This window comes from Eschrichtius robustus, chromosome 3, assembly GCF_028021215.1.
Source record: "Eschrichtius robustus isolate mEscRob2 chromosome 3, mEscRob2.pri, whole genome shotgun sequence".
Taxonomy (NCBI): Eukaryota; Metazoa; Chordata; class Mammalia; order Artiodactyla; family Eschrichtiidae; genus Eschrichtius; species Eschrichtius robustus.
Genome location: NC_090826.1, coordinates 124,846,160 through 124,872,703, shown reverse-complemented (window position 1 = coordinate 124,872,703; position 26,544 = coordinate 124,846,160). Strand labels below are relative to the sequence as shown.

At 42.6% G+C, this 26,544-nt stretch overlaps 1 protein-coding gene and 1 pseudogene across 2 annotated transcripts in view; both read left to right on the top strand.

The window, feature by feature from the left end:
* Window positions 1-8,718, top strand: part of GPA33 (glycoprotein A33) — a 44,491-nt gene extending 35,773 nt beyond the window's left edge. The window contains exons 5-7 of one of the 2 annotated variants that reach the window (XM_068538354.1): window positions 5,596-5,709; window positions 6,432-6,564; window positions 7,088-8,718. In XM_068538354.1, the coding sequence (XP_068394455.1) occupies window positions 5,596-5,709; window positions 6,432-6,564; window positions 7,088-7,226 (386 nt within the window). In that variant the 3' untranslated portion in view covers window positions 7,227-8,718. Of the gene's footprint in view, window positions 1-5,589; window positions 5,710-6,431; window positions 6,565-7,087 lie in introns of both variants that reach the window. The other variant, XM_068538353.1, reaches the window with a different exon arrangement.
* Window positions 8,719-14,255: 5,537 nt separating this feature from the next.
* LOC137760704 (elongation factor 1-alpha 1 pseudogene) lies at window positions 14,256-20,246 on the top strand (annotated as a pseudogene).
* The last annotated feature ends 6,298 nt before the right edge of the window (window positions 20,247-26,544 follow it).

Sequence of the window (26,544 nt, the reverse complement as noted above, 5' to 3'; positions counted from 1 at the left end):
TTTTTCTTGTTTCCTGAGGTAAGATTGTGTTGCTATAAACTTCTCTCTTAGAACTGCTTTTGCTGTGTCCCATAGGTTTTGAATCATCATGTTTTCATTTTCACTTGTCTCTAAGTATTTTTGATTTCCTCAGTGATCCATTGGCTGTTTAGTAGCATATTGTTTAGCCTCCATGTGTTTCTGTTTTTTACGGTTTTTTTTCTTGTAGTTGATTTCTAATCTCGTACTGTTGTGGTCAGAAAAGATGCTTGATATGATTTCAATTTTCTTAAATTTACCAAGGCTGTCTTTGTGGCCCAGCATGCGATCTATCCTGGAGAATGTTCCATGTGCACTTGAGAAGAATGTGTATTCTGTTGCTTTTGGATCAATGCTCTATAAATATCAATTAAGCCTATCTGGTCTAATGTGACATTTGAGGCCTGTGTTTCGTTATTGATTTTCTGTCTGGATGATCTGTCCATTGATGTAAGTGTGATGTTAAAGTCCCCTACTATTATTGTGTTACTGTTGATTTCTCCTTTTATGGCTGTTAACATTTGCCTTACATATTGAGGTGCTCCTATGTTGGGTGCATATATATTTACAATTGTTATAGCTTCTTCTTGGATTGATCCCTTGATCATTATGTAGTGTCCTTCTTTGTCTCTTGTAACAGTCTTTATTTTAAAGTCTATGTTGTCTGATATGAGTATTGCTACTCCAGCTCTCTTTTGATTTCCATTTGCATGGAATATCTTTTTCCATCCCCTCACTGTATGTGTCTCTAGATATGAAGTGTGTCTCTTGTAGACAGCATATATACGGGTCTTGTTTTTGTATCCATTCAGCCAGTCTATGTCTTTTGCTTGGAGCATTTAATCCATTTATGTTTAAGGTATTTATCAATATGTATGTTCTCATTGCCATTTTGTTAATTGTTTTGTATTTGTTTTTGTAGGCCTTTTTTTCCCCCTTAGTCTTTTGTTCACTTCTCTTGTGATTTGATAACTCACTTTAGTGTTCTCTTTGGATTCCTATTTCTTTTTTGTGTGTGTATCTGTTGTAGATTTTCAGTTTGCGGTTATCAGGAGGTTTTTTTTTTAAATGATTTTTTTTTTTTTTTGATGTGGACCATTTCTAAAGCCTTCATTGAATATGTCACAACACTGCATCTATTCTATGCCTTGGCCCTTTGGCCGTGAGGCATGTCGGATCCCAGTTCTCCCACCAGGGACTGAACCCACACCCCCCACATTGGAAGGCAAAGTCCCAACCACTGGACCACCAGGGAAGTCCCTATCATGAGGTTTTGATATAGCAGACTATACATATACAAGATTGTTTTAAGTTGCTGGTCTTTTGATTTCAAATGCATTTCCAATATCCTGCATTAGTACTCTTCTCTTCTCATGATTAGTGGTTTTGATATCATATTTGTGTATGGATGATTTCCTACCTTTAATGTATGTTTACCTTTACTGGTGAGTTTTTCCATTTGTAATTTTCTTGTTTCTAGTTATGGTCTTTTCTTTTCTGCCCAGAGAAGTTCCTTTAGCTTTGTTGTAAACCTGGTTTGGTGATGCTGAATTCTCTTAGCTTTTGCTTGTCTGTAAGGCTTTTGATTTCTCCGTCGAATCTGAACAAGAGCCTTGCTGGGTAGAGTATCCTTGTTTGTAGGTTTTCCCCTTTCATCACTTTAAATATATTATGCCACTCCCTTCTGGCCTGCGGAGTTTTGGCTGAAAAATCAGCTGAAAACCTTATGGAGATTCCCTTGTATGTTACCTGTTGCTCTTCTCTTGTTGCTTTTAATATTTTCTCTTTGTCTTTAATTTTTGTCAGTTTGATTAATATGTGTCTTGACATGTTCCTTCTTGGGTTTTGTCAGTCACTGTTAGACTGAGGAACAAGTCCTGAGAGCGGGTGAGGGGATTAAGAAGAGACGGGGTCAGGAGGGTGGTGTACAAGCACACACACACTTTATTTCCCATCAGAACTCTTTTTATAGATTGCAGTAGGCAATACATGTTTTTGTTAAAATCACAAGACAGAATCATCAGACAGTATTTCCTTAATGTTGAAGTTATAGTACAAAACATTCTGCGAACCAGAATATAAACATGCGTGAGAACAGACTGTGATTACCAAAATATGCCAAGGACAAACTATAGTTAGAGAAACCACAAGCAACCTCACGGTCCAAGACTCATATCTTCTCTAATAACTCTTTCGGGTCCTGTCAGGAATTAAGCAGGACTTTGCCATGCTTTAAGCTGCAAGGACTGTGTCAGCTTGCAGCTGGTTCCCGACAGCGTTTATCCTGTATGGGACTCTCTGCACTTCCTGGACTTGGTTGACTGTTTCCTTTCCCATTTTAGGGTAGTTTTCAGCTATTATCTCTTCAAATAGTTTTTATGGCCCTGTCTCTCTCTCTTCTCCTTCTGGGACCCCTCTAATGCAAATGTTGGTGTTTCTAATGTTGTCCCAGAGGTCTCTTAAACTGTCCTCATTTCTTTTCATTCTTTTTTCTTTATTCTGTTCCATGGCAGAGATTTCCACCATTCTGTCTTCCAGCTCACTTATCCATTCTTCTGCCTTAATTATTCTGTTATTAATTCCTTCTAGTGTATTTCTCATTTCAGTTATTGCATTATTCATGTCTGTTTGTTTGTTCTGTATATCTTCTAGCTCTTTGTTAATCATTTCTTGTACCTTCTTGGTCTGTACCTCCATTCTTTTTCTGAGATCTTGGATTGTCTTTACTCTCATTACTCTAAATTCTTCTTCAGGTAGACCTCCTATTTCTACTTTACTTAGTTGTTCTTCTGGGGTTTTATCTTGCTACTTCATCTGAAACATATTCCTTTGTCATTTCCATTCCCTAGGCTGTGTGGTTGTAGTTCCTTTTGCTTCCAGTGTCTGCCCCCTGGTGGGTGAGGATGTTCTAGAGGTTTGTGCAGGCTTCCTGGTGGGAGGGACTGGTTCCTGCCCACTGGTGAGTGGAACTGTGTCTTGTCCCTCTGGTGGGCAAGGCTGTGTCAAAGGGTGTGTTTAGAGGTTGCTGTGGGCTCAGGAAGATTTTAGGAAGCCTGTGTGCTGATGGGTGGGGCTGTTGTTTGGTCTGAGGCGTCCCAGCACTGGAGCCTACATGCTGTTGGGTGGGGCTGGGTCTTGGTGACAAAATGGCGACCTCCAGGAGAGCTCATACCAATGAGTACTCCCCAGTACCTCTGCCACCAGTGCTTGTCCCCACAGTGAGCCATTTCCATCCCCTACTTTCCCAGGAGACACCCCCCCGCCCCCCGTCAAGACCAGCAGGTATGTCTGGTCCAGGCTTCTATGAAATCACTGCTTTTTCCCTGGGTCCCAGTTCACACGAGACCTGTGCACACCCTCCAAAAGTGGCATTTCTATTTTCCCCAGTCCTATGGAGTTCCTGCAATCAAACCCCACTGGCCTTCAAAGCCAAGTGCTCTGGGGCCTCCTCCTCCTGATGCCAGACCCCCAGGCTGGGAAGCATGATGTGGGGCTCAGAACTCACTCCTGTGGGAGAACCTCATCTTGTTGTGGCTTCTTCTTTGTCTATGGTTTAGAATATCTTTTTTGGTAAGTTCCAGTCTTTTTTGTTGATGGTTATTCAGCAGTTAGTTGTGATTTCGGTGTTTTTGTGAGAGAAGTTGAGCTCACACAGAAGTCCTTCTACTCTCCCATCTTGTCTCCAACCAGAAGCCCAATTTCTTTCATACCATAGCTGTGGATATGTGGATAAGCACAACTTTGGGTGTGTCTTCTCAGACCAGTTCCCATAAAATGTGAGTCTGTACTTGGCAGTTCCACAGGCTCAGCAGTGTAAGATAGGTTTGTTGGTCACCCCATCAAATATGGAATTTTGTTCACAAAGTTTCTTGGTTAGGGAGCCCTCATCCTGAAAATAAATGATGTGTTTCTGTACGATGCTAGCCTTTAAAATCACACAGCCTGTTCCTGCAGGTGGTGCTGCAGGACACCTGGATCCACGTCCTCCTCTGTGGTGTGCTTTTGGCGACCACAACAGGGCACTTACTCATAAACTGTGTTTCTTCTTCATCTATGATCTGGAAGGTTCTGGAATGCTCTTCTCCTTATCACCCTTTCTGTTCTTTTTTCTATAATTTTTTTAACGTAAGTTGTCAACTTCTCCAGGGAGTTCTAGACCTAAAATGGAATTTTTGTTACTGTTTTGTCATTTCTTAATTTTGTGACCTTGGGCAAGTCACTTGACTTCTCTAAGCCTCCAGTTACCGCTATGATATTGGAGATAGAAATATTTGTTCCATCTACCATACAAGATTGTTGGAAGAATCAGAGGACATTGTATTTGAGGAAGCACATCCAGACAAGAAAAATCCACACCGAGATACAATCTTGCAACAGAGTGGAATTGGGCAGGGAAAGGATTGGACACCAGGCGAACTGGCAAGAGGTTAAGCTGGAGTGATTTCCAGGGCCAGATCTGTAATGTCACATCCATATTAAGAAGCCTGGACTTGTTATTGAAGATGATGGGCTGCCTCTGAAATGTCTGAACAGGGCAGTGGCTGGATCCTATTTTCAGTTTAGAACATCTCCTCTGGATGAAGTGTAACCACCTGGTAATAGTGGGGTAGGCAGGCGCTGCAGCAAATTAGAGGACAAAGGTCTCTAACTCTTCTCTCCAAATAGCAGTTATGACAGAGCATCTTTGAGGACAGGACATAAAAATTTGTCTAAGCATAAAGCTCTCCATTTCAAGGTGAAGAAATCCATAGGATCATAGATTTAGCAGGAAGGTTTCTCATGAGGACATCTGGACCATTGCCTTGAATTCAGGAGAATCAGGTGCTTTCCCTCCCACTTCCAGATGAGGCAGCTATGGCTCACAGAAGTTAAATGGCTTACTTAAGTGGTGGAAGAGGAAGAGGAAGAGTCTAGACTGACAGCCTGCCTCCTCCCTGCCTCACCACACACACACACACACACACACACACCCATACAAATACCACATACACTCACACACACCACTCATGGCAGAGAAATCCAGAGGTCAAAGTTCTTGAAGTTCTAAAGCCTTCTTTCACATGAGTCCAAGCTAAGGAATTCTGTTTCTGAAGATTATAAAAGTGGTTATAATTATATGGTCTAATTAGAAGGCATTTCCACGCAATGTATAATGTATATTATGTTTCCTGAAGACTTACTATACATCAGGCATTTGGTTGTGGGTTTGTATTTGTTAGTACTTCATTTTATGTTCACAACTACTCTGTGAGGCAGGCACTATTATTATTTTATTTATAAATAAAGAAACAGGTTCAATGAAGCTAAGTTCCTTGCCCAAGGTCACAAAGTTAATAAGTGGCAGAACCAGGCTTCAAACCCAGGGTGCCTGCCTGAATTCTAAGCACTTCAGAATTGTGCAGCCTGCCTGGTTTAATCTTCCTGCAGCCCTAGAGGTAGATATTTTCTCCATATTACAGATGAGGCTTGGACACGTTCAGTGGCGGTGCTTGTATCTGCCTAGGATTTCCCTAGCCGTTTCGCTCTACTCTGGTGGCCCGTCTCCTCAGCCTGACTCTTCTTCCTTCCCAGTCACAGGACAGATCTTCTCTCTGAAGAACATCTCCACAGAAATGTCGGGTTACTACATCTGCACCTCCAGCAATGATGTAGGGACGGAGTCCTGCAACATCACTGTGGCTGTCAGACCTCGTAAGAGCAGTCTGGGGAGGAAGGGAGGACGAATGCCAGAGGTGACTGGCTGGTGGTCCAGAGTCAGCTGACAGGGACCAACATGGAGGTGAACTGGGCAGCCTCTTTGGGGTCTCCCATTGGCAGGGTGGCTGAGGTGACGGCCAGATGATCTTGTCCCAGGCTCCCCTCATCTGGAGGCCAGTCCAGTTCCCTAGGTTCTTTGGAAATAGTGCCTAAGACTGGCTTCTGGAGACCTGCTTAGTCCTGCCTGCCCTTAGGGTCGCTCAGGGGGCAAGGGGGAAGTGCCCAGACTGGGCTGCCACAGAGTCAGGACCCCATCCTTTTGGGTGGGATACCCTGATGATCTTGGGGATGAACTAGAGTAGGAGCTGGCATGACTGACACCCGAGGACTTTTTTGGAGCCTGTTGGCTCCAAATCTGTTGGCCATCTGTCCTTGTCAACGCTTCCATCCTGAAGAGTATCCCCCTTGTCTGGTCACATTCCCACGAGGCTGTGACTTTCATGGAAGCTACCAGCAGCAGGCAGCGTGGCCACCTGGGCTGGGAGGAGGACTGGGGCCACTCAGAGCCCGGGAGGGACCACCTCCCGCCTCCCAGACGCCTGCTACTGTGCTTCGTCATCCCCGGCGTGCTCACCACCCGGAGCCTCGGCTCGTGCTGGGCGCTCGCGCTGGGGACCGGGGTCGGGGCTCAGGACGTGCGGCTCTGTTTCTCGCAGCCTCCATGAATGTGGCCCTGTACGCGGGCATCGCGGGGGGCGTGGCCGCGGCGCTCATCATCATCGGCATCGTCGTCTACTGCTGCTGCTGCCGGGAGACCGGCAAGGCTGAGGATGCGGAGGTCACGCGGCCGTGAGTGTCGGGGGTGGGTAGCCTGTTGGCAAGGGTCTCGGCACATTGGGAAGATGCACCCCAGCTCCTCACAGCCTCTTCCACTCATAACACCCCAGGGGGCAGCTGGGAACAGGAAAAAATAACTTTTATCAGCCCCATTTTATAGCTGAGGAAAGAGTAAGTGATTCACCCAAATCCTGAAGTGGCACTGCAGTCCGGAACTTGACTGCAAGGCCCGTAGTTCTCCAGTCTCTGATCTCAGGGTGGGGCTTCCGGTGGGTGCCCAGGGCCGGGGTCGGGGGGGCGCGGAGGCTCCGTAAGGGGCCGCTCCCTGCTCCCCTCGCAGAGCCAGCCTGTTCCTATAAGGCCCTCAGCTCAAGTCCGTGCCTCCCTGCTTCTGCTCTGAGCCCAGTGTCCCTTTGCCGCTGGACGGGCGGCGATGGGGGATCTGATGGCTGTCGCATGGGGCGCACTAGGCCCAGCTCCCTCAGGTCTGAGTGAGTGAGGGCAAACCCTTCCCCTCTGTCCTCACCGCCTGCAGGAATCGGGCAGGCTACCAGGAGCCGCCAGAGCAGCTGACAGAGCTTTCCAGAAGACAGGAAGAGGAGGGCGAGGATGACTACAGGAATGAAGACCAGAGGGACCCCAGCCGAGAGTCCCTTGACCAGGCTGGCCGATGACCAGGGCCTGCTGCAGGATGGGGTCAGGGGGAGCATTAGGGGGTCATGCCCCTGCCTCCATGCCTCCCCTCTCCTTTCCAAGCCCCACTTTCCTGACCCTCCGTCCCAGTCATTGATGGGATGCTTCTTTCCCCATGTTGGCTGCTGGAGGACTTGGCTTGGCCTGGACAAGATCTCACTTGTGACTGAGCTTGTCAAGGGCCCTCACCTTCGAAGCTGCCCTCGCACTGCTGCGCCCGGCCCAGGGCCCCACCCTCACCCTGGACCAGGCGGCAGCCTCCACCTCCCCAAGGTGCTCCTGCTGCATGGGGGCGACACCAGCCTCGGGAGAGCCGGAGTGGCCCTCTCCACCTGTGTGCCTAGCACCCAGGGCAACGACTCCTGGCAGAGGTTTTGTGCACAATACATTTTTGTTGAATGAATGAAAGAATAAATGAGTATGTAAAGGAGTCCCTTCATTCATGCAACTTTGGTGCTTTGGACCCACGTTGGCCTGGCCTCAAGCTCCCTTTCCAGCCGCATCTCCCGCAGCTTTCCTGAACTTTCCAGATGCTCCCTGCAAGGGCCACCCCAGCTCCCACTGCACACTCCCTCATGGGGCTTTGCTTTCTCTGTTTGGCTGGGAATGCCTACGCAGCTCCCATCTCTGCCTGTCAAATCCTACCTGTGCCTCCAGGCCCATCTCAGATCCCAGCGAATTCTATAACCCCATCCTAATCTCCCTCACAGATGGAGACAATCTTGTTACTCTGTCCCACGCCCATCACGGGCCACATGGCACAGTTGTCTGAGCATGTCTCTCCCCCTGTGTTACAGTGTGAGCTCCAGGGGGCAGGACATGGGCCTCACTCCCTCTGCTTTCCCCAGAGCCCTCGCAGCCGGCAGCCCTCCTAGCGGGTTCTCAATCCAGCTTAACTGGGGAAACTACTTTGGTAGGTTGGGCCTTCCGCTCTCTGGTCTCCCTGATGGGATTGTGGACACAAAAGATGACTCCCACCCAAACCGACTTGCTAGTTTCATGATTTAAGTGGGAGATAATTTAAATGAACCCACACCCATGTGAGCACACACACAGGAGCTACTTTGCAGCTGGTCCTGGATTCTCAGATCATAGTGATTCCTCTCAAGACCAGAGTAACTGACGTGTCCACCTCTGTTTCCTGATACCTAACCCCTGCCCTGACCTTGCCCGTTCCTGACTTGGCTGGGCTGCCGGCTCTGCTTTGCTGGCTGGGCTGTCCTGCTGCCCCTTCCACAGCCTCTCCTCTGTTGGTCGATTATTTCTTCTGCTCCTAAGAGCTCAGGAAGTGTCCTGGCTGCTTGGGTCTTGTGACCCAGTGGCCGGTCTCACCCAAATGCAATTTACTAGTAAGTAAACACTGTCATTTTTTCCTGGATGATTAGAAAAGCAATTCTGTAAATCTGTTGTCCATCTGTGATTTTTAAAAATATATTTTTAATATATTTTGTTAAATTCTTTGCTTCATAAAGAATGCCGTCAGTAATAATAAAATTGTCAGTGGAGATTCTTATTTCTTTTTTAAGGTGGGTTTTATTCATACCAAGGTAGAGCTTATGTCTCGTGGGCTTATGTCGACCAACCGTGGGCCTCTTGGGCTTCCTAGGAGAGGTGAGGTGAGGTGACGGAGTCGAGCGAGAGGAAGAGAGGGTCAGATCCTGTGGCTCCCATCGACTGTGGCCACTGTAGGGTCAGGCAGTGTCGCTAGTGGTTGCTGGGGACGGGACAAAGCCTGTCTGTTTGTGGAAGAACATGCCGAGTGCCTGCAGTGTCAGGAAGAGCATGCGGGCCTGGGAGTCAGTGCATATGCTTCAAGGAAGATGGTGGGGAGGCCCCTGCCAGTTATACCCCAAATAGCGCCCCTCCTGAGAGAGGGGAGGAAGCAGCACCACCTCCACCCCGCTCCAGCCGTCAGGGACCTGGTGACTCTCCCCCAAGCAGCTTGGCCCACAGTTGGCGCTCAGCTCTGCCACCCTCTCCTGCCATATGTTCAAGGTCTTCTCTTCCATGTTCTTCCCGCGGTGCCCTATGCTCCCCCCATCCCAGCATCTGTCCCACGGTACTGTCATAACCACAGTCTGTGTTTGCCTAAGCCTGTGAGATTCATGAGAATAGGAACTGAATCTTACTCATGGCCTGGCATGTGTTGACACAAAACTTGATACCTGTTTTTTGAGTGAATAAAGTTTTGTGTCACTGTATCCTGCCCAAGGCCATCTCCTAGTCCTCTAGATACTTTGGGTGCCTTCCAGCCCTCCTGGTGCAAGGTTCTACACACATATTCTTGAGGTAGCTGTGGAAGGGAGGCACCCACCTCCCCCCATCCTGGCCTGGCTCACCTCTCTGCCTCTGGAAGGGCTCTGAAGGTTCACCCACCTTAGCTCCAGGCTTAGGCAAGAAAACGAGGGAAATCGGGACCAACTGCATTCACTCAGCTACAAATATTTTGTGAGCACCTACTATGTGCCAAGCACAGTGCTGGCTGCTGGGGATATAAAGGTCACTATGACATCACTACTCAGGAGGAGCTACATTCCAATGGAGGTGACAGATAGGAACATGATCATGTGAAATGGAGAAGATGCCACAAGAATGCAGTGGCAGGGGGCTGGAGTAACTCAGCCGGAGGGGTTCAGGAAAGCTTCAAAGAGGAGGTGATGTGTGGGCTGCCTCTTGAAGGAAAACGAGGAGTTTCACAAATGGAATGGGGGTGGTACTGACCCTTCTGCCCTCCATTTCAGGTCTCTCTTACTTGGGTCTCAAATCACATTATCAGTTGGTGACACTACACTCTCCTGCTGAATTTATTTCAATCCAGAAGCTCAATGAGAATCAGATTATTACAGGTTCTCTTACAGTCAACATTAGCCCAACAGTACAGCCTCCTTCCCAATTCAGGGTTTCCAGCTGACAGTTCAAAGACTTAATGGTGTTTGAGAAGAGAGTCCAAGGCTACCATTGGCTGAGGGAAGATTGTTTGCTAGACACTTGTTAAGCACTTGAGACAGTTTTTCATGCAATCCTCACTTGTACTTTCAAATATTAAGGCATATGGCAAGGTCAGGCATGCATATCATTACCAAAAGAAGGACTCTGGCTGCCCACAGAGGTCCCTGCCAGGCAATATGTACCTTGGTAAATTAGCCACAGTTCAGGGTCTTGTTCTTAAGTTGCTTTTGTGCACGCTGACAGGGCATTGGCTTTCAAAGGCAGAGTCACATTAACCAACCTCACAGAGCCTGATGTACAATACTAATAGCAAGCACTTAGATAGCAGGTGCTCTGAGCCAGCCACTGTTTCAAGCATTTTCCATATAACATCTCATAATCCTCACCACAACTCTATAAGTCCTATTATTGTGCCCATATTACAGATGAGGAAGCTGAGGTACAGTGAATTTTAGCATTTGGGATAAACACTGAGTGTCAATTTGCTATTTACAGTTGTCAGGTAGAATGGACTTCTGTCCAACTGACCCAGGCATTCTCACCCTGTGGTCACCATGTCCTCAGTTGCTTACTGGGCATGGAATCATAACAAGGGAAGTTGGTTGTCTTCAAGGAGCCCTCATCCTCTGTAGCAGTGTGTACAACCAATCATGTCATCTGTGGGGACTCTGAAACCTTCTCTGGCCTTGACCCTATTCCTGGAGGTTCTGGTTTAGGGCCCTGGGCATCTGCAGAGGTGATGCCTGGTCCCTACTGGAAAGTGCAGTTCCCAGGAAAGGCCTCTTCATGGGCACTTGGCTATTGGCTATTGAGTTTGCTCACTGAGATTACCTCTCCTGTGGCCAGTTTCCAGAAAAGCTTGTCTACTGTCTCTATTTTATGGATGAGGAAACTGAGGCTCAGGGAGATAATGTCATCCGAGTTAACATAGCAAGTCAGTATCAGGGTAAGGATTAGATTCAGTTCTGTCTGATTCTGAAGACCACACTCTTCCCATTGACCATATTTCCTCTTGACCCCATGTGTATGTACAGGATGACTGAATGGGGAAAAAGTGGGAGTGGAGACAGAGTTAGGGGGTTTTGTTAGTTTGTTTTAAATTTGGCAGTTACCTACTATAATACAGGTATTTCAGATACAACGTTATATGTGCATTTCTAAAAAACCTTGCATTCTGCAAAATCACAAGCTAAAAATAATAGGGCTTAAAAGAAAATTAGTATTAGAAGCAGACCAATAAAGCTTTGTAACCTGATCACTTTTATTTTGTTTATTTTTAAAAATTAATTATTTAATTAATTAATTTTATTTATTTGGCTATGCTGGGTCTTAGTTGCGGCATGAGCGATCTTCGTTGCTGCATGCGGGATCTTTAGTAGCGGCTTGCGGGATCTTTAGATGCAGCATGCAAACTCTTAGTTGTGGCATGTGGGATCTAGTTCCCTGACCAGGGATCAAACCTGGGCCCGCTGCATTGCCAGCGCAGAATCTTAGCAACTGGACCACCCAGGAAGTCCCCTGATCACTTTTAAACATTAACAATCCTAGTGAAAATACAAGTGGTGTTAAGTCCACGCTGTTAGTACCAAGTTTCATAGTTATCAACCTCAAACCCTCAAGCCCCGTGGGTATTCATTTCTGTAGAGACCTGCTCATCAAAATTTAAAAATGATCCAGGCAGCCTCACCATAGAGTTGCTGGGGGGGTTCCTCTTTTAAAAATTTGATTTTTATCACATGTGTTGGTTTTAGGCTATGTGCATATCTTTGTACCTGAGTTTTCTTGTTAGTACAGTTGAACCTTGAACAACATGGGTTTGAATTGCACAGGTCCACTTGTATGCAGTTTTTTTTCAATAAGTGTATTGGAAAATTTTTTGGAGATCTGCAACAATTTGAAAAACTCGCAGACAAACCGCATAGCCTAGAAATATGAAAAAAAATTAAGAAAAAGATAGGTATATCATGAATGCATAAAGTATATGTAAAAATTAAGAAAAAGATAGGTATATCATGAATGCATAAAGTATATGCAAAACTTGTGCTCACAAACACAAACCATACATGGTGCCATACCCAGTAGAGGGAAATTTAAACAAGTGTAAAGATACAGTATTAAATCATAATGGCATAAAATTAACTATGGTACATACTGTACTAACGTATATAATCTCATAGCCACCTCCTGTTGCTATTGTGATGAGCGAGTGTCCACCACGCTGTGTGATGCTGATCAGCTAATCAGCATGTGAGCAGTTTATCTCTCCAGGAAATTGCGTGTCACAGTAAAAAGTGACCTCAAGGTTCTTGTGTATTTTCCATCGTGTTTAGTGCAATACCATAGACCTTGAATAACACCACAGGACCCATACAAAGTGTCACTAGTGATGCTGGAAGTGCTCCCAAGAAGCAGAGAAAAGTCATGACATTACAAGAAAATGTTAAATGGCTTGATAGGTACCATAGCTCGAGGTCTGCAGCTGCGGTTGCCCACCATTTCAAGATAATAAATCCAGCATAAGGACCATTGTAAAAAAAAAGAAAAGGAAATTCGTGAAGTCATTGCTGCAGCTACTCCAGCAGTCTCGAAAACCTTGCACTTTTTGCAAAACACCTTTTAATCTAGTATTGAAAGTGCAGCGTTTGTGTGTGTGCAGGATTGCTATCAGAAAGGCAATACCTGTAGACTCTAATGTGATTCGACAAAAAGTGAAGTCATTATGTGATAACTTAAAGCAAAAGGAAGGTGAAGGGTCTAAAGCTGGAGAATTTAATACCAACAAAGGATGGTTTATAACTTTAGAAAGAGGCGTGGCTTAAAAAATATCAAGATAAGAGGAGAAGCAGCTTCTGCTGACCAAGAGGCAGCAGACGAGTTCCCAGATGTCATTAAGAAAATCACTGAGGAGAAAAGGAATCTACCTGAACAGGTTTTTAATGCAGATGGAACTGCCCTGTTCTGCAAAAAAAATTCCACAAAGGACATTTATTAGAAGGAAGAAAAACAAGCATCAGGATTTAAAGCAGAAAGGGATAGGCTAACTCTACTATTTTGTGCAAATGTAGTGGGATTTATGATCAGGACTGCCCTTACCTATAAAGCTGCTAACCCCCCAACCTTGACAGGAAAATATAAACACCAGCTGCCAGTCTTTTGGCTGTACAAGAAGAAGAGCTGGACAATAAGAACCCTTTTTCTGGATTGGTTCCTTCGATGCTTTGTCCCTGAAATCATGAAGTACCTTGCCAGTAAGGGACTGCCTTTGAAAGTTCTTTGGATATTGGACAATGCCCCTGGTCACCCAGAACCTCATGATTTCAACACAAGGCATCGAAGTGCTCTATGGAAATGATTGCCAATGCTATGGAAGAGAACCCCAGTAGGGAGAACATCATGAAAGTCTGGGAGGTTTACACCATTCAAGATGCCATTGTTGTTATAGAAAAAGCCATGAAAGCCATGGAGCCTGAAACAATAAATCCCTGCTGGAGAAGACTGTGTCCAGATGTTGTGCGTGACTTCACAGGATTTACGACAGAACCTATCAAGGATGTCATGAAAAAACTGTGGATATGGAAAAAAAAAAAAAGTTGGGGAGTGAAGGTTTTCAAGATTAAGATCTTGGAGAAATTCAAAAGCTAACAGACTTCACACCAGAAGAATTAAAAGGATTGGCATACCATATAGAAACATTTTTAGAGAAATGAAAAAACAAAAAAGTCAGACAGAAATTACAGTGTATTTCCATAAAGTTACACCAAATGTGCCTGTCACTCCAGCCTCCGCTTCCACCTCCTCCACCTCTTCTGCCTCTGCCCCCTCCTCTTCCTCCGCCTCCTCAGCCCACTCAATGTGAAGACGATGAAGAGAAGACCTTCATGATGATCCACTTCCCCTTAATGAATAGTAAATTATCATCATGACCTACCATCAATAGATTTATCTGTTGCGTGTGTGTGTGTCTTCGTGTGAAAATCTAAAAACTGCACGGCAAGAACTGTATGAGAAGTTTTTGTGCCATCATCATCATCATTGCTTAAGTATTCATCGTGTAGAACATCATGTGTAAGACTTGTACTGAAGTGGATAGCCCATCCTTACATAGGCATAAGGTGAGTGATATTTACAGTAATATAAAATCAATAATGTTTCAGTTTTCTTTGTTTTCAAAGAATTACATTACCATGTAGTATACCTCTCCCTCTCTCATAATTGGAGAAACTGCCTACTAGCCTATCATCACAGGTAAGTGTGGGTTTTAAAAAAATGTAACAATGTTTCCAATACTGTACTATGAATTTGGCTGTAATATTGGATACCATAAACATTTTTTTTTACTTACCATTTCTCTATTGTGATTTCTTTTTTGTTTTCTCATTAAATTTATATTTTCCTTTTAATCTTTTAAACTTTTTATTTTATATTGGAGTATAGCAGATTAACAACGTTGTGATAATTTCAGGTGCACAGCAAAGTGACTCAGTCATATATATACGTGTATCCATTCTCCCCCAAACTCCCCTCCCATGCAGGCTGCCACATAACACTGAGCAGAGTTCCCTGTGCTATACAGTAGGTCCCTGTTGGTTATCCGTTTTAAATATAGCAGTGTGTACATGTCATTTTAATGATTCATTCACTAGTGTATAGGTTAGGCTACCATGAAGCACTTGTAAACATTACACTAGCTACAGTAAAGCAATCATATTGTTGCTTCTTCATTATCAAAGCATGATTCATTATACTTGTAAATAAATATGAATTTCTTTTTCATATTGTCTTTTCATTTTTGATGTTTGGTGTTAGTAACATGTACACATAACATCTACAGCGTTTTGTATCATATAAGATGATATTGGTGTAGGTACTGACAGATGATTTATCTTGCAAACATACAATGTAAAGTTATGGTATTAATATATACAGTACAATACTGTAAATGTATTTTCTCTTCCTTATGATTTTCTTGATAATATTTTCTTTTCTCTAGTTTACTGTATTGTAAGAATTGTAGTTGTAAGAATAAAGTATATAATACATACAACATACAAAATATGTGTTAGTTGACTGTTTATGTTATCGGTAAGGCTTCCAGTCAACAGTAGGCTAATAGTAGTTAAGTCTTTAGGAAGTTAAAAGTTATGTGCAGATATTTGACTGCACAGGGATTGGACCCCTATCCCCATGTTATTCAAGGGTCAACTTTATATAGATATACCTGCCTTTGCCACTTGTGGGAAAGGGCCAGAATATATTGCAGGATCTTTAAAAAGATCCTCTTTTTAAAAATTACACAAGGGAAGTGTCTTTTGTATCAACCAGCTTAAGCCAAGCTATGCTACGGTAACAACATAAAATCTCAGTGGTTCACAATAACAAAGGGTTATTTCTTGCTCATATAACATGCTGTCTCAGGTCAACTCAGCCTTGCTCCACATCTTCCTCCTTCTGGGACCCAAGCTGAAGATCAACCTGTAATAGGGAAGAAACTTTTTATTCTATTACAAGTTAATCACTAAAGGGATATTGCCTGTAAGCTTAAATGATACATAAGAGCTCACCTCTGGGAACCCTGCCTCCCAGGTAACGAGCATTAAGCTAAAATACCTTTGTTTAGTTCACAGGAAACATTCTGACCAGTCCCACCTGTGAATGACTGCAGGGAGGAAGAAATTAACACCTCCCCTCTGGAGGCTGACCGGAACAAGGAAATGTTTGACTTCACTCCCTCCACTTTTAGTATAAATGAAGCCTGAGTTCTAACTCAGGCAAGACGGTTCTTTGGGGGACGAGTCTACCAGCTTCTCAGCTTGCTGGCTTTCTGAATAAAGTCATTATTTCTTGGCCCAACGACTCCTCTCTTGATTTATTGGCCTGTCGTGCAGCGAGCAGTTTGAGCTTGGACTTGATAACAAGTTTAGGCACAGCCAGCCAGGAGCCTTGCTGCTCGTGGCTGGCCATGCCGGTTGGGAAATGTTCAGGTGAGGGCCTAGCAGCTGCCAGGACCACTTGTCTTAAGGATCTTCCCTTCAAAATTTCCCAAAGCAGCACCGGCTGCCCCGGCGCTTGGCAGTAGGAGCAAGGAATCAGCATTTGGGAGCTGACGAGCTCTATACAGTAGGGTAAGTCGCTCCTGTGTGTACAGCTGGAAACTTTATTCCTCTCCATCTGGGGCTTTTTCTCTGGAATAAGCCAATTTGTTTTGCATTTGAGTGGGGTACCCTGTTGGAGAGAGGAGAGAGTTGCTGGACTTTTACCCGATGTGTGTACTGGTTCATTTGTTTCTTTGGATGCTAGCATTTGTGTGTGAAGTTTGTGTTTTGTCTTGAATTTGTCTCTAAAAATGGGGACTATTTCAGCTATCCCTAAAGCCCTCTGAGGCGCATTTTGGATAAGTGATCTGATTACAGCTATGAACCCATGGGTGAGAGGAAGATGATATTTGATTGTAACAACGTGTGGTCACAGTACCTGTTAGGATATCTCTACAAGGGGTTTAGCAGGGTTATCTTGGAACCCCGTGCACCATGTACTGCTACCCTTGCTGTGTTAATTACATTATTTATGGTCTCCTGTGTCATTGGTATATGTAAAACCCCCAACACCCAACTTGAGGGTTTATTTAGAATTTTCTGTTTGTCCTTTGGGTTTTTTGTTTCATTTTGTTTGGTACTGTTTCTCCATTTACAGCCAAATCAGTTCTGTGATATTTAAAACTTTTACTGATGTCAAATGGAGGAAAGGAACTGGAAAAAAAAAAGCTGTGTGTTCTTCTCCAAGAGTGGGATATTCCCAGGAAGGAGAGAAAGTTTCCACTTGGTTCCTAAAATCACCAAAAGCTACAAATAGAAGTGTCTTTTCCATAAATATTAGTAAAAAGGGTTTAGTCATCTAGACAGGTGACCTTGATTTGTCCCATCTGCCAGAAATGCAACTCGAATCCAACCTCATTTGTAACTGTTGGGTTTTATATTGCTGTACCTGATTCATGACTGAAATTTTGGAATGAGAACTATGAGGTCTCTGTTTGTGTGTTTGTACTTGTTATAGATGTGTGGCATTGCCGAAACTAACTTGTAAAATAACTATTTAATTGGCTTAAAGGAAATTAAGTGCTTATATAAATACTCAAATATAAAAGGAACTGGCCAGAATGAATTTCAGGTTCATGTGATCTAGGAAATATTCAGTATTGAATTAATATCTGGTAATAAAGTTAACTTAATCTTCTTGCTTTGATTAATACAGACATGTCTTTAGAATCATCAGCATTAATTGTAGTACTTTTATTGTCCCTAGGTTTACTGGAAATCAAATAAGACCTTATTCCTGTTACACAGGAATAATGTTTTCTTCTTGTCAGCAAGAAAAATAACAATACGACAAAGCTTTTAAGTAAATAAAACAGAGGTAAATGAGGTAAGAGTTTTAGGTAAACTCTGTAGGAATAATTATGCTTTGAGAATGTCTATATAACACAGTGTTTCCAGGTTTTCGTAACTTGAAACTAAACTAAGTTAAATGAAGAGAATTTGTTGACTATCTGGGTCATTTCAAATAGGATAGAATATTAATTGCTGGCCAGGTCTAAGTTTACCTACCTTTGCCTTCTTAGGAGAGGAAGACTAAAGCATAAGTTTGTCAATCAGGAAATGCTGGTATGACAAACAGTTTACAATTACTTGCTTCTTGGTTTTCACTAGAGATTAAGGTTTTAATGTTAAGAATCATAAGGGAAACATTTCAGCATGCAAAGACGTAGGATGTGTGTCTTCAGCACAGAAGGTATGAGGAATGAAAATCCCTTTTGTTAGGGAAAAAGGTGACATGGTAAGTATTGGCTAAGATAAGAATTGAACTTAATTAAGAAAATGAATATTAAATGTAAAGTGGTACAAAACCTGAATCGGTTTTCTAAGAGGACAAAGTTTTCTTAAAATATTGAACTGCTTTTAGTAATTGTGAGTTTCTTTGTTTAAGCGATCTGTATTTGCCATTGAGATCTTAATATCACTGGTTAAAACTTTTTGATATTTTGATAAGCTTCCCCCAAATCAAATTCTGGGTGAGGTTCATTTGACCTCTAGCTAACTTTGAAGTTTTCCAAAGGATCCCTGGAACACTCAAACTATTTGTTTTCTCTCCATCTCAGAGAGAGGAATACTCAACTAATTGGGCTTATTCAGTATGTTGAATTACTTGGGAAGCATTGTCAAATAAGTTGTGATAAAACTTTTTGGACTGTATCATATGGGTAAACATTATTAATGTACATATTCTGGGCATTATATGGAACTCCTAAAATTCTGGTGTAACTCCTAAAATTCTGGTGTATCCTGGTAGATGATATCAGTCATAATTTTCGTAATTATCTTAAGTTGTTTGTCACAGCAGTAACCAAGTTTCTTTTCAATTGCATTGTAATCCCGGTTGGTTGATGCCGAAGCAAAACGGTTAGGATGATCAATTGCTGTTTATAGCTTTATAGTGGCTTTTGAGTTACTCTATAGCTATTTTGTGAAGAAGCAGAGAAGAATGATGAAATCCTTTATGTGCAAGCACTTGTGCTCTTACATCAGGGAAAACAAGGAAAGGAATGAGAGTGAAGATATGTTGCTTCAAACCTTAACTCCTTCCAGCTGAGCTAGGTGTCCCAGCTGCTCTAGCTATTATGCCAATATATCCACCCCTTCCTCCACCTTCCATTCTTTTCCACCTTCCATTATTTTCCAGCCCCAATTCCTGACCCTGGGGCTCAGAAATTTCCCTCCTTCTAGGGATCAGTTAGAAAATCCTGTTAGTTTCTGGGCCACAGGGACTTGGTCTGGTATCACCATCTAAGAACCAAAAGGGCACTCAGTTTGGGCCAGGAGCCACTCCCAGGGCAGGACAATTTCAATTGCTGTTATCTCACATAGGGGGCTAAATGCAAATAACAAGCCAGCTGGGTTTATATTTTAATTGGAAAGATCACCACCCTCCTTTATAGGGATAATCCTCTACACCTGAAGCCCACTTGGCAGTACACACAGACGAACCAAACTGAGATCCCAGTGAGGGAGGAATGCTGGAATTAGAGCAATACTTATTAGTGCATCTTGGCAGGCCTTTGAAAAGGGGAACCAAAGCAAAAGTTTGAACAGGACTCAAGAAATTTGGCAAAAAATAAAAACCCCAGGAAAGGAGACAGAGCTTCCCCCCACACCCCAACCCTTGAAATCTACAAAAAGTTAAGACCAGAAGTGTGTGCTCACAGCACCCCAGCGAAGGCCAATAACACATGGCCAATACTAATCCCATTAAGAAGGGGTGTCAGGACACCTAATCTAAAGCAATATCCTTTGAGGCAAGAGGATCACTTCTCCCATAGACTGACTTGTCAAGATACCAGCCGGTGTATTCCTTGCATCTGTCCCTCCAGGACATATACAAAATTGATGGTATTGGTACTGTCCATGAGGGTCCAGTGGAGACTGTTCTCAAATCTGGCATGGTGGTCACCTTTGCTCCAGTCAACATTACAACTGAAGTAAAGTCTGTTGAAATGCACTATGAAGCTTTGAGTAAAGCCCTTCCTGGGAACAATGTGGGCTTCAATGTCAAGAACGTGTCTGTCAAAAATGTTCATCGTGGCAATGCAGCTGGTGACAGCAAAAATGACCCGCCAATGGAAGCAGCTGGCTTCGCAGCTCAAGGGATTACCTTGAACCATCCAGGCCAAGTCAATACTGGATATGCACCTGTGCTGGATTGTCACACAGCTCACATTGCTTGCAAGTCTGCTGGGATGAAGGAGAAGATTGATCATCATTCTGGGAAAAAGCTGGAAGATGGCTCCATATTCCCGAAATCTGGTGATGCTGTCATCGTTGATATGGTTCCTGGTAAGCCCATGTGTGTTAAGAGCTTCTCTGACTATCCTCCTCTGGGCCATTTTGCTGTTCATGACATGACAGATGGTTGCTGTGGGTGTCATCAAAGCAGTGGACAAGAAGGCAGCTGGGGTTGGCAAGGTCACCGAGTCTTCCCAGAAAGCTCAGAAGGCTAAATGAATATTATCCCCAATACCTGCCACCCCAGTCTTAATCAGTGGAAGAATGGTGTCAGAACCGTTTGTCTCATTGGCCATTTAAGTTATAGTAAGACTGGTTAAGGATAACAATGCATCGTAAAACCTTCAGAAGGAAAGGAGAATGTTTTGTGAACCATTTGTTTTGTATGTGGCAGTTCTACGTTATTAGTTTTTAAAATCAGTAGCTTCTAATTAGTTCAAACCCTCCAGGAAATTATCCCCTGATTTGGCTTAAGGCATTGGAACTACATTCATCCTGGAGACTGCAATCAACAGGAAAAACCAAGAAAAGGAATACTAATTTAACTTGGGATAAGGCCTTGCCAGTTGCCCTGCTACAGATCAGTGGTTCCCAGAAGCAGGCTTAAATTAAACCCCTTTGAAGTATTGTATGGTAGGCCACTCCAGGTGTCTGCCCAGGCGAGAGAATCTATAAATACTTTAAAAGACCTAGCAGTTGTCAATTATGTTAAAACTTTGGACACTATACCAACCTCTGTTCATGTGTTTGCCTCCAGCAGGTCTGCCCATCCAACTGAAGTAGATAGTAGTTTCATTGTAGCTGGAGAAGGGTCAACCAATTTGTTTACTTTTGTTCAAATAACTAGCACAGGAATTGAGTATATGTCTTGGGAACTGGAACCAAAATCCCAAGTTCAAGTACAAATTAAACAACAAAGTGTTAAGGGGTTTCATCAGGTTCAAATAGTGGTAGATATAAAAGGACTGACCAAAGATTCTAAGGAATATTCATCACCTCCAGAAGTAGCCAGAACAGTCTTTGTCCCTTTTCCCACAAGATTGTGGAATGGATATTGACAGTGGGGAATTGTAATAGGGAAGAATCTTTGTATTCTATTACAAGTTGATCACTAAAGGGATAGTGCCTATAAGCTTAAACGATACATAACGGCCCATCTCTGGGAACCTTGCCTCCCAGGTAATGAGCGTTAAGCTAAAATACTTGTGTTTAGCTCACAGGAAACATCCTGAACAGTCCCACCTGTGAATGACTGCAGGGGGGAAGAAATTAATACGTTCCCTCTGGAGGCTGACTGGAACCAGGAAATATTTGACTTTACTCCCTCTGCTAATTCGGGCAAGATGGTTCTTGGGCACACAAGTCCACCATCTTGGTCCGCTGGCTTTCTGAATAAAGTCACTATTCCTTGCCCCAACAACTTGTCTCTTAATTTATTGGCCTATCATACGATAAGTAGTATAAGCTTGGACTCGGTAACAAACTCAGCTCTCAGGACAATTCTGGTCTCACGGCAAAGGAAGAAGAAAAATGAGAGACTCACAAGATAAGTTAGAGGCACTATCCCTTCTGCTCCCATTTCATTGTCCAGAGACAGTCACATGTCATAGGGCAGGGGCTCGTCCTCCTCAGGGAGAGGCAGTGAAGATACTGAACAATCATACCATCTACTCCACGGTCCCTTCTCTGTACGCAGTTTCCCCATACAGCTTAACATAAAGGAAAGTGAATCAGTTCTTAAAATTACTTAACTTGAAGCTACTTTTGGAAGGAAAGGTAGCCACTTGTGCAGAATATTTAGCTTCTTTATTAAGTCCATCATATATTGCTTAGGTTTTGTCTTTCATTGCAGGAAACTAGTTCTTTATTGCTGGGAAAGCCATCACCTCCCCAAGGCCTGAAAGGACAAGGGGAGAGAAGGGGGTGAACCCTTCCAGAACCCAGCAAGAGCTAGAAGCACAGAGGAGGGTTTCCAGCAGTTGGCGGAATCATGGAGAGATGCCGCCACCACCACAGCAGCAGCGCCAATGCAGAGAGTGGGCAGAGGAGGAAACACCATGGCCCATTTCTCCTCCCACTCTCCCATCCTGCCCACCTCTCGTTGGCAGAACCCAAGTAGAAACTAGATGGCAAGAGATCAGGCTGTGCCCTCCTGGAGTACAAAGTAAAGAAGGGGAACGAGAATGGATTTGGGGGAAAGGAGGAAGGTGCAAATGAAGAATAATCAACACAGCTGCCTTCGCCTATAACCAGCTGGGAGTATTCTATTTTTACCAGGAACTAGAACTCTTCATCCTCCTCAGCCTCACCCCTGCACCTCCTTAAGGGGGTGGAGAGAGACTCATTCTGCCTTCTAAAAGAGTTATAGCTCATTCAGAGGTGACCCAGTCTACGTTCCAAAAAAAGGAATTTCAGAAATACTCATACGTATTCTGAAGGCCTGAAGAACAAGCACCATTCGATGTCTTTCCAGTTCCAGAAAATGGGGGATTGATTCCTCATATGGCTGGTCCTGCAACCATGTCGTAGCTGGCTGGGGGAGGCTGTAGGGTGGCACATATGTATATGCCGAACATACACATGAAGGTGGTGTGATTCTATAGCACCTCTCCACTAGACTTTTTCCCCTTACAATATTTTCCTTGAAATAATCTCAAACTTACAAAAAAAATAAGTATTATATAAAAGACTTTTCCTGAATCATTTGAGAATAAGTTGCCTGCACAATGTCCCATCACCCTATATATGTATGTTTAATATATGTTTTCTTCCCGTAAGGATATTCTCCTGCCTAACTACAGTATAGCCATCAAAATCAGGAAATCAGCATCAATATCCTCAGACCTCATTCAAGTTTCACCAGTTTCCCTAGGAATATCCATTTGAGGAGAAGACTCTAGTTCAGAATTACTCGTTGCATTTAGATATGTATATTTAGTCTCCTTCAATCTGGAACAATTCCTCAATCTTTCCTTGATTTTCATGATTTTGACACTTCTGATGACTACAAGCCAGTTATTTTGTAGAATGTCTCTCAATTTGGGTTTGTCTGTTGTTTCTTCATGATTAAATTCTTGCGTCTTTGACAAGGATATCACAGAAATGAAGCTGTGTTCTTCTCTTTGCATCCTATTACGTGGCACAGGATTTCAGTTTTCCTGTTATTGATGTTAACTTTGATCACAGGATGAAGGTGGTGTCTGCAAAGTTTCTCCACTCTAAAGTTACTTGTTTTCCCATTGCAATTAAAAAGTGTTTCCTTGAGAGGTTTTTAGACACTATGGAAACATCCCATTTCTCATTAAACTTTTAGTTTATTCATCAACTTATTCAGTGTCTATAGACTCTTGCATTTCTATTTTACCCACTGGGCTAGGACCCATTGCTATCATTATTTATTTTGACATTTAATGGTCCCAGATTTGGCAGTGGGAGCCCCTCTCAGCAGTGAAAAGATCTAGTGAATGAAATATATTTATTCCACACACACATTATCCTCTACTTTACCTCTGTATTAATTTCTATATTCATCTCTCTATACTGAAGACCATTAGTTCACACCAATGTCACCAATTCTAATCCAACACACCATATGGTTCATTCGAGTTTTCTCCCCTTCCATATTGGTATATTCCTCCTCCAGCAGTGAAAATTCAGACTCCAATTTTCTTTCATTTATTTCCTTATTTGATCAATTTCCCTGGCTGTGGCCAATCTCCCTTTACTCCACCTATGCTCTCAGCATACACATTTATATATTTGACTCATCTCATATTAATATTTGAGTGTATTATGAGGTAGGGGTTGAAGTTTAAGTTTGTTGAAATGTTTATCCATTTATTGAAAAGACTTTTTCAATAAATTTATTTAAAAGACTTTCCCCCTTGCCTTGGTACCTTTGCAAAAAAATAATTGACCATATATGTCTGGGTCTATTTCTGGACTCTGTTCTTTCCTATCGGTCTATTTGTCTGTCTTTATGCCAATACTACTGTCTTGATTACTATAGGTTTATAGTAAGCCTTGACATCAGAGTCCTCTAACTTAGTTCTTCTTCAAGATTGTTCTGGCTATCCTGGATCCTTTGCCTTTAATAAACTTGAGAGTCAACTTTTACATTTATGAAATAAATGGCTGTAACTCTGATTAGGATTGCACTGAATCAATAAGTTGGGGAGAACTGACATATTAACAATATTGAGTCTTCCAGTGTATGAGCATAGTATATCTCTCCCAGTATTTAGGTCTCTTTAATTCCTCTCAGCACTGTTTTGTAGTTTCCTTTTTTTTTTCAAGAAAATTCTTTTAATATGATACCTTAAATGAGAAATAATAACACCTAGCTTTCTATTTAATCCTGTCTCTACATTCTTTTTTTAAAATTTTTTAAATTTAATTTTATTTACTTTTTAATACAGCAGGTTCTTATTAGTCATCAATTTTATACACATCAGTGTATACATGTCAATCCCAATTGCCCAATTCATCACACCCCCACCCCCACCCCCCGTGGCTTTCCCCCCTTGGTGTCCATACGTTTGTTCTCTACATCTGTGTCTCAATTTCTGCCCTGCAAACCAGTTCATCTGTACCATTTTTCTAGGTTTCACATATATGCTTTAATATACGATATTTGTTTTTCTCTTTCTGACTTACTTCACTCTGTATGACAGTCTCTAGATCCATCCACGTCTCAACAAATGACCCAATTTCTTTCCTTTTTATGGCTGAGTAATATTCCATTGTATATATGTACCACAACTTCTTTACCCATTCATCTGTCGATGGGCATTTAGGTTGCTTCCATGACCTGGCTATTGTAAATAGTGCTGCAATGAACTTTGGGGTGCATGTGTCTTTTTGAATTATGGTTTTCTCTGGGTACATGTCCAGTAGTGTGATTGCTGGACCATATGGTAATTCTATTTTTATTTTTTTAAGGAACCTCCATACTGTTCTCCATAGTGGCTGTATCAATTTACATTCCCACCAGCAGTGCAAGAGGGGTTCCTTTTCTCCACACCCTCTCCAGCATTTGTTGTTTGTAGATTTTCTGATGAAGCCCATTCTAACTGGTGTGAGGTGATACCTCATTGTAGTTTTGATTTGCATTTCTCTAACAATTAGTGATGTTGAGCAGCTTTTCCTGTGCTTCTTGGCCATCTGTATGTCTTCTTTGGAGAAACGTCTATTTAGGTCTTCTGCCCATTTTTGGATTGGGTTGTTTGTTTTTTTAATATTGAGCTGCATGAGCTGTTTATATATTTTGGAGATTAATCCTTTGTCCGTTGATTCGTTTGCAAATATTTTCTCCCACTCTGAGGGTTGTCTTTTCGTCTTGTCTATGGTTTCCTTTGCTGTGCAAAAGCTTTGAAGTTTCATTAGGTCCCATTTGTTTATTTTATTTTTTTTAATTTCCATTACTCTAGGAGGTGGATCAAAAAAGATCTTGCTGTGATTTATGTCAAAGAGTGCTCTTTCCATGTTTTCCTCTAAGAGTTTTATAGTCTCCAGTCTTACATTTAGGTCTCCATTTTGAGGAATCCATTTTGAGTTTATTTTTGTGTATGGTGTTAAGGACTGTTCTAATTTCATTCTTTTACATGTAGCTGTCCAGTTTTCCCAGCACCACTTATTGAAGAGACTGTCTTTTCTCCATTGTATATCCTTGCCTCCTTTGTCATAGATTAGTTGACCATAGGTGCATGGGTTTATCTCTGGGCTTTCTATCTTGTTCCATTGATCTATGTTTCTGTTTTGGTTCCAGTACCATATTGTCTTAATTACTGTAGCTTTGTAGTATAGTCTGAAGTCAGGGAGTCTGATTCCTCCAGTTCCGTCTTTTTCCCTCAAGACTGCTTTGGCTATTCGGGGTCTTTTGTGTCTCCATACAAATTTTAAGATTTTTTGTTCTAGTTCCATAAAAAATGCCATTGGTAATTTGATACGGATTGCATTGAATATGTAGATTGCTTTGGGTAGTATACTCATTTTCACAATGTTGCTTCTTCCAATCCAAGAACATGGTATATCTCTCCATCTGTTGGTATCATCTTTAACTTCTTTCATCAGTGTCTTATAGTTTTCTGCATACAGGTCTTTTGTCTCCCTAGGTAGGTTTATTCCTAGGTATTTCATTCTTTTTGTTGCAATGGTAAATGGGAGTGTTTCCTTAATTTCTCTCTCAGATTTTTCATCATTAGTGTATAGGAATGCAAGAGATTTCTGTGCATTAATTGTGTGTCCTGCAACTTGTAGTTTTCAATGTAGAGATTTTGCAAGTATTTTGTTAAATTTAAAAGTGTTTTATGGTTTTATGCTACTATAAAAGGAGTTGGTTTTTTAATTTCTGTCAGTTTTGCTTAATTTATTTTGAAGCTCAGTTACTAGGCACATAATTTTAAAATAATTGTCTTCTTATTGAATTGACTTTTGGTCAACAGGGAGAAATGTCCCTATTTATCTCTGGTGATACTCCTTGCCTTGAAGTTTATGTTGACTGATATTCATATCACAA